The sequence below is a fragment of the Apaloderma vittatum genome, unplaced genomic scaffold, assembly GCF_000703405.1.
Source record: "Apaloderma vittatum isolate BGI_N311 unplaced genomic scaffold, ASM70340v1 scaffold13805, whole genome shotgun sequence".
In the NCBI taxonomy this organism is placed as follows: Eukaryota; Metazoa; Chordata; class Aves; order Trogoniformes; family Trogonidae; genus Apaloderma; species Apaloderma vittatum.
The window spans coordinates 55376-68301 of NW_009715544.1; the positions used below are offsets into that span (position 1 = coordinate 55376).

Consider the following 12926-nt stretch of genomic DNA (forward strand, 5'->3'; position numbering starts at 1 on the left):
TCCAAACAACCTGTATTGCAGGGCATATTGCTAGAATCTGAAACAGATGTCAAGGCAGTAAGTGCTCGTAATTTCTCAAAAATACTTAAATGTTATTAACACATTTAGGTTTTGTTTTCAGATAAAATATAAGTGAAGGGCATAAGGTTCAACGCAGAGCAGGGAACAGTGAAACTTCTTAGAGAAAAATGTGGTTCAATACAGTAACTCTCACCTTTCTGTGCAAGTTACTTGTAACATCCCACAACCTCTTAATTCCCAAGACTGTCACTACGCTATATTAGATCAGTATCTCATTGATTTGATCCTTGTCCCAGGACACCCAATGCTCTGTCATTCAGGACTCTCCACACGAGCAGTGGGGATTCCCACAGTGAATGCAGGACGAACAAGGACAATGCTCAAAATCACTATCAGACAACACCAAGACTGGTTCATATTTATTTTAGTTGTTGCTGGCTAAAATCCATCTACTTTCCTGAAGCAAAAGCTCTTGAATGATATTTTTAAATCATTCTCTTTTAATCAGGCATCTTGACAATGAAAGCAAAGCAAGGTCACTGTTCACGTCCCACGACTTGATCACATTACTGCAGGCTTAGCAAGGAGGATGGATACTACGAACAGCATTTACAAAGAAATGACTAATCAAACTGGTAGACAAGACATCTGAATGTATCCCATGAAATAATTTTAGATTTAACCTTCATTTTCAATTTGCAGAAAAGACCAAAATGCAATTCAAAAAGATGCTTAGTGAGGAGCTAGAATTCAATTTATTACAAATCCACACATCAAAAATATTCTCCAGCTCAGCTGCTTTGGGAGGAAAGTCTTCCCACACTAAAAAGTGTAATTTGAAAGAAACTGGTTCTACCTGAAAGTTCTCCTGCCTTTCCCTGAAATCATGCTGTCATCTGACCCATTGACAAATTGCACTTAACATACGGCGGGGTAACGCCAAACTTTTCTACAGTTCAGCAGCACAACTTTTGTAATTATCTACAACAGAAGAACAAGAGCAAATACTAGCCTGAGACCCAGCAGAGCAGTCAGTAAGAAGGGTTCAATGCTTCCAAGGAAGACAGAGCAAGGACTCTTCTGATCTCATATCAGGAGTTATCATTAAACACAAGAAGTCCAGGTGGGACACACACTCCACCTCTGCCCAGCAAGGGAGGGAGCTATGCCTCCCCAGCCCAGGGCACCTGACCATCTACATTACATACCCCCACCTGCAAAAAATTTCTCATGAAATTGGGCAAAACTGCATTGAACCTCAAAGTCCAAACGCAGAGTGTGTGCCAAGAAACACAAACAAGCCTGTATTTTGACTAATGATAGAGGGAAGAGCTTGAACAGTGAGAAGGGCATGACTGGCACATCTCGGACTGGAAGGGAACAAATGTGGCCTCAGGCTACTTTTATACTTTATTGATCTTATCCCATCTACTATTTTGAGACTCCAGACTGCTGTTAAGTTGATCATGTTGTCCCCAGTACCCACACATGGCTTGGGAAGTAATGGAGCTTTGGGCATGTCCTCATTTACTATCAGACATGATGTATCTGAGAGACAGAGTCCCTAGGGGCAAATCTGCTGGCTTCAAGGCAGATTAGTGTTGTGGAAGATATCACAACATCATTTTATATCCAGTTTTAATAAACACATGACCCAAGCTGTCCTCCAGTGCACTGCAGCTCTCCCAGGTAAACTGTAAACAGCGCAAGGCACTAACGATGGCTCTTTTATCTTTTGCACAAACTGATGCTCACCATGAGCATTTAATGGAAGTGACTGCAAGATAACACATAGATGTATTCAAAACTCCTTTCTTCTGGATGGGGTGCAGCCCACGACACACAAACTTTCCATCTCCTCTGTCACCTTCTAGACTCCTGTCCGTACTGCAGGGGACAGCTTCCAAGCTTTGGGGAAAAAATGCAATTGCAATTTTGCTTTTGGCTTCAGGCACCTGACTCACAAATGTTAAATGCAGAAAGACTTTTTTTTAGGATGTGAAGGCAAATGACCATCAATGAACTTTGATCAACATGTTTAAAATACTCCTTTTCTGTGGTGTGCAGACAGGAGTTTTTTTGCTTAAATTTATGGTAATCCAGGTCATGCTTCAGTGGGTTATTAAAAAACTGGAACAGGAGCTGACTCATCAGCAAAAATATCAGCCCACTCATAGCCATACAAGAAATCGCAGAGCCAAAAGAAAACAACTGAAATTCAATTACAGGGACAATTTTCATCTACAGTAATGAGATGAGTGTCCAGCAAAGTATTCTCAGAACTCTGTTGGTACATGAATTGTTTTTACATTTTTAAGGGAATATTTTGCCTTAGATGCTCTTTGCTTTCGTAACTGGCAGGTAGAATTACTTGATTTTTGCCTTTACTACTTGTGAAACAGCTCCTGGTTAGCTCCTGGAAATTTCCAAGTTCTAATCCACACTCAGCCAAAAGCTCCTTGCTTTTAAACTAGACATTTTATTTTCAAACCTGAGATCCGTCCTGTAAACTAATAAAACGGTGATCACATTCATCCATCTGTCACCTAAGGTTGCAGCTCCAATTAAGAAAATATTTTTCTCCTTGAAATTTGTTTTGTAAACAGAAAGCATTACGAAAGAGTTAAACCTTAACTTGTTTATACAGCTTTTGGTGTATCTGCAGGACATAAAACACTTACCTTACCAAGCATTTATAAAATAAACATGACTAATTGGTTTATGTCAAATGGACCATATTTTCTTAAATCCAAGAATCCAACTTTGAGTGAATCTCATTTTCTGCTGGTAGAATGAGACACAAGGGCAGGTACACAGTATCAAGGCCAACACAGTCCCATCAATTTAGTATCCTATTTTGAAACAATAAATTCACAAAAAACTAACACAGCACTTTCTGTGCATCTGCCCTGCAGAACAACTCAGGTTCATGTGAGTTTACTGGTGCTTCATCACTAAACTTCCGTCCTTAAAACTGCATGCACAAAACAACACAGGTCAGACTGGTTATTCTCTAGGCAAAAAAGCACTTGCTCTTTTAGGCAAAGAGAATTTAGGTGCCACACTCAAGTTATCAGTTGCTATTAAAGACACGGAGAAAAAAAGATCAGAAATGAAATGAAAATTTTCTCTCCCCACCAAGCGGATATCATGCAGAAATCTGTCGGTGACATATTCAGATAACAAGGACAGTAATCATCAGGTAAGCTAACACATTATAGGCTAAGAATACACTTTTGGCTATGGATTTCTAAGCACAAGCATAGATCAGAAGAATATTAACTAAAAAACTAAATATGTCAACATCATTGTACTAGCCATTGCCTTTATCATGTTTCACAACTGTATAATCATGGAATAATAATATCACAATCTTCAAAGTGTAACAGTTCAGACAAAAATATAAAGGAAAACTGAGCTCCATGAAAGCATCAGTGCCAACACTGAACAGCGTGTTTCAGAGGGTAACAGCTGAAGTGAAGAAGAACAGAGAAACTCCATTTTTTAACTTGGAGTGAGAGGAACGTGCCAGTAATATTTAGTTTACACTTACCTTGTTTCCAGAAAATCCAACAAACTCCAGTAATCTCAGAATCCGTGTGGGAAACATCGATAAGGTCTACAGAAAGAAATGTGACAGTTAAGCAGCAGTAGGCTTTCTGCCTCTCAGCTACCAGCTGCTTCCTACAACTTTTCCAGTCATGGGAAACACTCACTAAAATTACTAAAATCGTCTTCAAACACTTGCCAGTTTCACGGATAAATGTGAATACGTGCTATATTTTACTTACAATTTAAACAGAAATATTTGTTTAACGCAGAGACCCGGTGCCTCCAGGATTCCCTGCCCAGGAACATGTTTACACAGCACATGCTTAGTAACTCCAGCACTTCTTGGATGTTTCTGAAACACTGGGTGCACACCACACAGCACATATTTGTTCTTTGTGCAGGAAATCTAACATATGGGCACGTGCCAGACTCATGTAAAATAATGCAAGCAAGGGGAAGCACCAAGCACTTTTCTGCAGCTCATCACCTGAACAATCATGCCAGCCCTCATCACCTCTGGGTCAACACCTCTCCAACATATCAGGAACTGTCCTGGACTATTTGACCACCTGCTTTCTGGCCAGAAACTAAACAACAGCCCACAGTGGCCTGAGCAGCACCCTCAGCCCCAGTCATGTACCCTGCCCCACCAACTGTCTTCCTAACAGCCAAGTCCTTCGTTGCTTCCCAAGTGTCAGTTAAAAAGCAAATGGAAGTCGACAAATTCAGATATTTTTAACCAGATGATTAGTAACAATGATGCCAGTGGAACTTCTCAGGTATTTAAGTTAAGATCATTTTCAGGAGGTTGCTGCTCAAGTGAAAAACTGTTGGTACATACCAGATTAAATGCTCCAACTCCAAGTTTTACACCTCCCTCAAAATGAAGATGGTTCTCTCCTTTGACATAATGTGGCGACTGAATGAGACTGTCCAGCTCCCTGAAAATGCACAAGATTGATTGTAACATTGTCAGTAAATAAAATGATTAATTACAATTCAGTAAGAAAGTGACCCAATTACCTTGAACTATACAGTAGTTCAAAAAAGGCCAATTTCTCTCTCACCCAGGTGAACACCACCTACAACATTCTGTTGGATTTCTCAAGAAATTATTTCTGTTACATTACTATCAATTAAAAAATAGGAAGTCCTGGAGATTAATTCCTATCAAATAAAGATATTCAACTTGCAATCTCATTTCCATCTGAAAATGTTGGGAGCAACATCAACCTTCATTACTGCAAAAAGAGATGATGTGGCAGTGCAGGAGAATTAAATTTAAATAAGCAAATTTGAGTTTCACTAATCCCTAGATTAAGTATTCCCTTTTTATGCACGTTCATCCAAAAGTACATTTCGTTATATATAGAAAAAGAAGCATTTTTAAATGGGTAGGTACATGGGAAATTACTCTTCATTTCTTTTTCTAAGTTTCATAGGTCTCAACTTTGTTGTGTCCCTTAATTTCCCCATGTGGTCCAGCTGGATTTGAATCTGTTTTGTCTCCAAGTTTTCTATAGCTACGTGTTTTTCACGCTTATTGTAGTTTATTTTATTCATTACCAGGAGAAGAAAACCACTTTGAATGGCAGCCACTTATTCGTGTGGAGGCTGCCATGCTTTTAGCTGCTGGCTGTTGCCAGCAGACACAGGAGTGTTCGTTGCGATCGCAGCCTTTACAATGAAGCTGTGCTTACAGAGTGGCCCCCAACCCACACCAGTAAAGGACACGGTGAGCTCTGGCCCCCTCAGTACACTTCTGGAGAACCTGGACTGGATGCTGCTTTGTGTCCACTAGATATGTGACTTTATGTGGTTGTTCTGTGTAAAAGTCCTAAATTAAAATAAAATATGCATATATGAATAATTTCAAAAAGTGAAAGTTAAATAAGTCCATGCTACTGCGAAAGTCGTCTGATGCTTTTTATTCACTAACAAGCAAATGATGTTTCCTTCTGAATTACTGTTTCCACTCTATCTTTTTTATGGTGTACAGTTACTTTCCTCCCTGAAAGAGTTTTTAAAACTCGGAATCTTTGCAACATTCACTCCTCCTGTCTTTTTCAGGGCTGCTGTTGTTGCAGATTATCAAGCAGTACCACTGCAAAAGGAAAGACATCTTTTTTTGTCACAAATTATGTTGTTAAAAATACTGATCAACTAAAAGCAACTGCTCGTATTTCCATATTCCCTTGTTTTCTCTGTAACCTGCTGCACTGTGCTCTCACCAAAACTGCAAACTACTGCTTCCCACGTCAAAGGTACAGTACAAAAATCCCAACCGGCAAGCTCACACACATAATTTCTCTTTGTCAAAATACACGTCTTAGTAATATGCAAGTTACTATTAGCATATTTCTGAAGTCCACCTAAGAGCTACTAGATTTGTAACACTTTGTTTTCACATGTACCAGAGTAGATCTTAATGTACTGAGGCACAACTGAGTCTGCCTCCCATGGGAGTACATTTTAATGTAATTTTCAGAATTTACTACTGCACTTCAAGACCTTTTGCACATGTCAAACGTAGCTCTCTGTAACTTCCTGAATGAAACCTGCTTAAGCAGATGCTTACTGTGAATTCAGATAAGCAACCCTGCTTATAATTTTCAATAGCAGGTATCTTCTCTTTAGAGTAGAACAACTGCCATACTTAACCAGATTAAAAGTCCAGCTAACCAAATATTTCACTAGGTGGCATATGCTTGGAAAAGCATCCTCTAGGAATCGACTGCTCAGGGACGTCATGACGCGGAGAGACTGCATCTATTTTACTATGCTAACTAACTCCTATGAAACTATTTTCTGTAAATTTGTTTAATCTTTATTTGATTGCAAGCACTTCAGTTTATTGACTCTGAATTTTTTTTTAGTTTCACGCATTTATTATGGAATTACTTGTGCTTCAGCTACTGGTTTTTAATGTTCCAAAAAGCTGCAGCTAGAACTATAAAAGAAATGCCATCTCATACACTTATTGACTGAGAGACCTCCAAATTGTGCTGTGCAGATACAATGGGCGCTGCATCATTCAGTTCAGTTATTTTTTGAGCTAAGTTCTAGAATATAGTATTCGAAGTAGGCAAACCTTGGGGAGTAACCAAGGTCAGGGTCCACTATCTTTAAAATCCAAATCATAATTTATTATGCAAAGGAGGAATTTGTGGGGGCTGAGAAAGGCTGAGGACCACAATAAAGTCTGCAATAAACACAATGGTATTTAATTTGTGAATTGGACAATTTGACCAGCAGCACTTTTTACTGAGAGAATACGCCTAATCACATCATCACCCAGACTCACCTGTATGTTTGGTAACTGTTACGGACTTTGATGCCTCCTTTTATGAAGCTAACCATATTCTCATCCTGTATGAAAGGAAACGCACTCGGCATTAGCAATATGAATTTGTACGCGTTATAAAGAGCTTTTGCCTTCTGGAGATGAACACATGCCTTGAACATAACCATTATGACACAGACAAGAAAAGTCTCTCAGAAATAATACATGGATTTAGGATGGTCTTTCTACATTAAAATATTTTTACTCTGTTCAGACAGATACACTTTATTTTGATGCTTTATGTGATTAGTTTAGTCCTCGTGAACTTTGGACCATCTGAATTTGCATTAATGATCACAAGGACTAAGCTAATGAGTAGCACCTAAGGTGCACGTATACCCGGCTGTTTCAGAAAATAGCTTTCTCTCATTTGTCCTTTAGCACAGTTAAGATCTGAACGTTTCCTGGCTCAGCACCAGATAAAAATAACTGCCTGTCCTCAGGAGCCTCCAGAGAACCATTTCAAATCCTAAAAAGGAAGCAGGGTAAGAAAACTTACACAGGATATGCTTTTTCTGGCCTGAATATTCAATTAACAATGAGATATATACTAGAATGGTAACACATTACATAACAAACTATAATGAACAGAAAACTTACAGCACAGTGTATCTGGGGGACTACTGGTTTAGAGTTGTATCCCAAAGTAGAGAACTCTTTAGTCTCATAAATTTCTGGTGGCAGTTTCTTGCCTCACTCACCGTACATAAGCTGTCATTCTGGTTTGTTCTGATATCTGCTATTACTCTGGGATAGGAAGGCTACATGTGCTTTAGCAGATGATTTTTCTGTGATGGTATTTTAAGAGGCTGTATGAAGCGTTATAGAGAAAATAGCACTGACTAGACGAACATTTGGCTGTTTTACTGTTATTGTTAAGGAAACAGGGCCCAATTGTGCTTATCAAAGCCTCTGAGAGTTTTCCATCCTCCTGTAAGTCTGGAAGATAACTCAACCCAATCAAAGTTACAGCTGAACTTCTTTCAGACTTTGCTTTCTATAAACTAGAACAGGAAGACCTGAACTGGTGGGCAGAGGCACTAGCCCATGTCCCTTACAGCCATCCTTAAGTAACATTATCAGGAGTGGTAACTGAGGACAGAAACTGTGCACCATAAATGAACATGTAATTCCTTATGATGTATCCCCAGACTTGAAACCCAGTCACACACTAACAAAATACAGAGCAACTGGGCAGGGGGGCACCTAACCAAATGTAAAGGTTGTTATATTTGTTCCTTTGAATGGAAAATGGAAAGAGTAACACATATGGTATTAAAACATCTAAATTCAGAATACTTATGATACCAACAACAGAGATAATCAACATGAGAATAGTCCACAGCCTTTGTTTAATTTTTAAAACCAGTTAATGTGCTCATGAAAAATTAAACACACAAAGTCACCATCATCAGCACTAAAAATCTTCAGAAGCTACTCTGACTACTGGTTTTGCTAAGCAGCAATAATTTCTAGCAGAGGGGCACGTCAGATCACTGAAAAAGGTTACATATGGTTCATAAACTATCAGAAGTAACATAAATCAGAGCCCATCTGGCTCCCAAACACTATAAAATCACCACCTGCATTTCATTCTCTATCAGCATCTTTGAGCCATGAAGCAGAAGTCCTTTGTGAATACGACTTTTTTTTATCCCCTCTGCATAGATAGAGGCCCACTGTCATATAGAAAGTGTAGCCAAATCAAGAAGAAAAATCAGTTATTTCAGCTATGATTAACAATTTAAATTGCAAGTTGGAGCCCAAGTAAGTATTGCTAATGTCGATCCACCAAACAAATCAAGCTTCATTAGTACAGACAGATAAAATTTAGTGAAGAGGGAGAGCTCCCCCTCTTTTAAAGATGTGGAGCAGCGTTATGCAAAAAGCATGTGTGAAGCCTAATGGCTCTGCAGACCATAACAGCTGTTCAAGAATAAACAAGTGAGAAAGCAGTCTTGGGAAAGCAAACACCAGCCTGACAAACAAAAGTCTCGCTTGCATTCCAGCACAGCACCGCTTCAATGACCATCTTTTGTGTGTATGTTTAATTCTGAAACCCCAACATCCAGTGTATTTGAAAATCTGTGCTTATTGCAGTTACATTTCATACATCCTACAGGGACTGGACAAAGGTGTGATAGGGTACATGGTGCTGCACGTATCGAATTAAGTATTTTTAGATAATCATGGTGGATAATAAAACATTTTACTGTCTCATCCAGATAAAACCCAGGTTTAATCTAGGTGAAAGAGTCTTACACTATTAGGTCAAACAATGGTCTTCTACTATTTCATTAATTTTAGGAAAAGAAACCTGTATGGTGTGTACTTTTTTTCCCCCCCAAAGAGCCACACAGAAATCCATACCTGGAGGAATGTGAGGGCTGCTCTCTGAAGTAAACACTCAGCATAGCAAATTTCTGCATGGATTTCCTCTAGTGTCACATGGAGGAGGGGAAAACACAAAGCAATCAGACAAAAGTAACGCTTAGCTCATAAATATATGAATAAGATCACAAAGCTCAACATAAGAAAAAACTTTTCCGAATTTGCTGTAGCATTTCAGTTCTAGACTACCAAAGGAACTCCAGATGGATGTGGCACATGTTTACAGAAATTCTGCAGGAATTTTTCTGGTGCTTTCTGGGAATTCCTGGATCTAGAATGTTTCTAGGCATTTCAGTACTTGTTTCTAGGTACTTCTTTACTGAGCGATTTTTGGAAATGCTGAGTCAGTCATCAATCAACAAAACAGTGATTGTGGATGTAGTGATACAGCAATTGTCAAAACACTAACCCAGCAATTTTGGAAACACCAAATCCGTGATTTTGTCAATGAGCTCACAATTTGCAAAATCATATTGGGTGAACAATCCTACACAACTGGAATGGCAGCAAAAAAGAGGAAAACTATGCATTTAGAGATAACATTACCTTCAGTAAAGTGTTCAAGGCTTTGCCTATGCACAAGGTTGTTGATAGAATCGGCTACTGTAGATTTCTTCCTAAATCTGAAGAAAAGCCAGTTTGGTTATTGTGAGCATGAAATGTCAACAACAGAGAGCAGGATCTGTCAGCTGGCCACCCATCCAGTCACTGACATATCTCTAGTGCTTACCAACCCCTCACCACCTCACCACATACATAAACTTTGGCACATTCCATGCAGAGGTTAGTCAGCATGACCCTGGGATCCCTGTTTTACCCTTCACATGCCAAAAACTGATGAACGAAGGGGATAAGGCGTTTTGTGTTTTGCTTTTGTTTTTTCATTTATTTTGTATGTGTATGCGTGCATGAAGGGACTACTCATTAACCGAATTGCTCTACACTTACTTTTGACAGGTGGCTTGAGCTTCCTTCATTGTGTTTCCTGCATTCAGTATGTCCTGAGGGTCAAATGTCATCATAGCTTGCATTTCCAATATGGTGGCGTAAGTCAGTGCATGATACATACTGTCTTTAGTCCTGAAAGAAAAATACGATGCAAAGCACAGCTGATTTAGTACCTAATTACTTTTAAAACACCAATAAATCTAATTCCAGACACTTATCAGCCTGGTAGGAAGGAGGTCTAAATGAATTAGAAATCAAACACAAAGAACATGCAGAATAAACAAGAAATACTAATAGATTTGAGATTTGTACAGGAAATCATGTCTACAGTTCCCATTGCAAAAGGTGTGCTAAAATGCTCCCATTCTGAGCTGAGGACAGGTATTTAACACACGTAAAGTACAGGAATTAACCACCTGGCTAATCATTTGGGCTGACAGGATCATGAGATTTTTTTTTTAATGGAGTATCTAATGAATACTACAACATGTGACACAAATCCAGATATTCTTCTTCTAATTTGGGACACTTATTCAGGACAGACTCAAGGAGATGAGTAACCCAATACTCTAACCATGGCCAAAGCAGAGTGTTTTTCAAACACAACTTCCCACCACAAGTATTCCAGTTGATGTCAAACACTACAGTTTCTTCCTCCTCTCCCCTTCTGCCAAACTTCCACCCCAAGCTGCTCAGCTTTAATATTATTCTGTGGGATTTCACACAGTGCCTTTTTTGCAGAAAGCAAAAAACTTTGGCATTAGTGCAAGGAAAACAATTAACTCCTACACGCAGCCATTATCAGCATCTTTCCTCTGGCAGAAAGAAGGGTTTATATATTGCACCCATTTACAGATTTAGCCAGTACCTATGTATGGTATAATCCTTCACAAATGAATTAAAATCTTCAGGCGTTGAGGTCCAATAAAGACGACTTGGGAAATACACTGAAGTGCAAGCTCAGATGAATTTCTGCCACAGAAACTCTCAGTAGACCTTGCTAATTCACCCCTGACAAAGAGCATGACTTAGACAAATACTGCTAAAGAGGAACAACTGCTATTTCAATTGTTTACACTTTTGGAATGGGCCAGATAGCTCCATATGGCAGGGAACTTTAAAATACACTTGCAGTCAAACAAGGATATCCTTTCAACAAAATCTCCACCCTCAGTACACCTATTCTCAATACATGTACTTCAGGTGTTTTTTTCCTCAAAACGAGCCACTTACTTATCTTTTTCTTTGAAGGAGAAAGTGGTGTGCCAGCAGTGCGCCTGGGCTGTGTCAAGAGGAGCACTGCTGTCGGCAGGTCGAGGGAGGTGATCCTTCCCTCTGCTCAGCACAGGTGAGGCCAGACCCGCTGTGACGGGTCCCGTTCTGGGCTCCCCAGTACACGGACGTACTCAAGAAAGCTCAGTGAAAGGCAATGAGGATGGTTAAGGGACTGGAACATCTATCCTGTAAGAAAAGGCTGGGAAAACTGGGACTGGTCTGCCTGGAAGAGAGAGGTTTCTATAATTTCTAGAAATATCTGAAGGGAGGACGCAAAGATGACAGAGCCAGGCTCTTTTCATTGGTGCCCAGTGACAGAAGCAGAGGCAACGGGCACACACTGCAACAGGAGGTTCTGTCTGAACATCCAGAAACATTTTCTAACTCTTGGGGTGACCAAGCACCTGCACAGCTTGTCCAGAAAGCCTGTAGAGTCTGCACCCTGGGACATAATCAAAAGCCATCTGGACGTGGTCCTGGGCAACCGTGTCTAGGTGGTATGTGACCTTGCGTATGTGACCTCCAGAGGGGTCCCTTTCAACCTCAACCACTTGGATTCAGTGTTGTTTTTTTAAGGGGAAAAGCCAAATCTTAAAGTCACCTCAAGCTATTTAATTTCTCCCCTGGAAATACACTTGCCTCCCCAGGTTTTGATACTTGGATTGAATCTTAAGGATAACGTGAGACAATTCTACATTAATCAATACTCTAATAAAGGGATCCAAGTCACTACAGTGAGTTAAGTTTTCTATCAATTCATACATTATTACACATTAATTCTGTTGCTCAATGGAATAAAATACGTTTAAGTACCCTCAGGAGTCCCTGATACTTGGTTAGTATTTTCCAGAGTAAAAAAATAACCTTGTCTACACCTAAAGTAACCCCTTCTCAATGACATTATGCAATAATATCACCAAGGTAAAATTCAGGTGACGAAATGATCCTCAATTTCTTCATATATATATATATTTTGAGATCTAGGGCTTACAATAACAGATATAGCTGTATTGGGTCAGGCTGAGGTGGAGTCAATCTTCCCATAGCAGCTCTCTCAGTGCTGGTTGTTTTTATTTTTCTCCTTGGAGTGGTAGCTAGAAGGGTGTTGATAGCACCCCAGTGTTTTGGCTACTGCTGAGCAGTGCTCACACAGCACCAAGGCTGTGGTTTTGGTTTTTTTTTTCCAATGTTCCCCCAACAGTAGACTGGGGGTGGGTAACATCTCGGGAGGGGATACAGCCGGGCCAGCTGACCCAAACTGACCAAAGGGGTATTCCATACCATATGACGTCAGCTCAGACATAAAAGGGAGAAGGAAGAGGGAAGTGGGGGGGCATTCGCTGTTTTGTGTTTGTCCTCCGGAGCAACCGCTACGCGTACTGGAGCCCTGCTTCCT

General features: G+C 39.9%; 1 protein-coding gene across 1 annotated transcript in view; it reads right to left on the reverse strand.

The window, feature by feature from the left end:
* TTC39A (tetratricopeptide repeat domain 39A) overlaps positions 1 to 12926 on the reverse strand; it is a 34142-nt gene that overhangs the window by 15533 nt on the left and 5683 nt on the right. The window contains exons 2-7 of the mRNA XM_009869197.1: positions 10256 to 10387; positions 9854 to 9930; positions 9287 to 9354; positions 6878 to 6942; positions 4415 to 4514; positions 3575 to 3640 (exon numbers count right to left, since the gene is read on the reverse strand). Coding sequence (XP_009867499.1) covers positions 3575 to 3640; positions 4415 to 4514; positions 6878 to 6942; positions 9287 to 9354; positions 9854 to 9930; positions 10256 to 10387 — 508 coding nt within the window. The remainder of the gene's footprint in view (positions 1 to 3574; positions 3641 to 4414; positions 4515 to 6877; positions 6943 to 9286; positions 9355 to 9853; positions 9931 to 10255; positions 10388 to 12926) is intronic.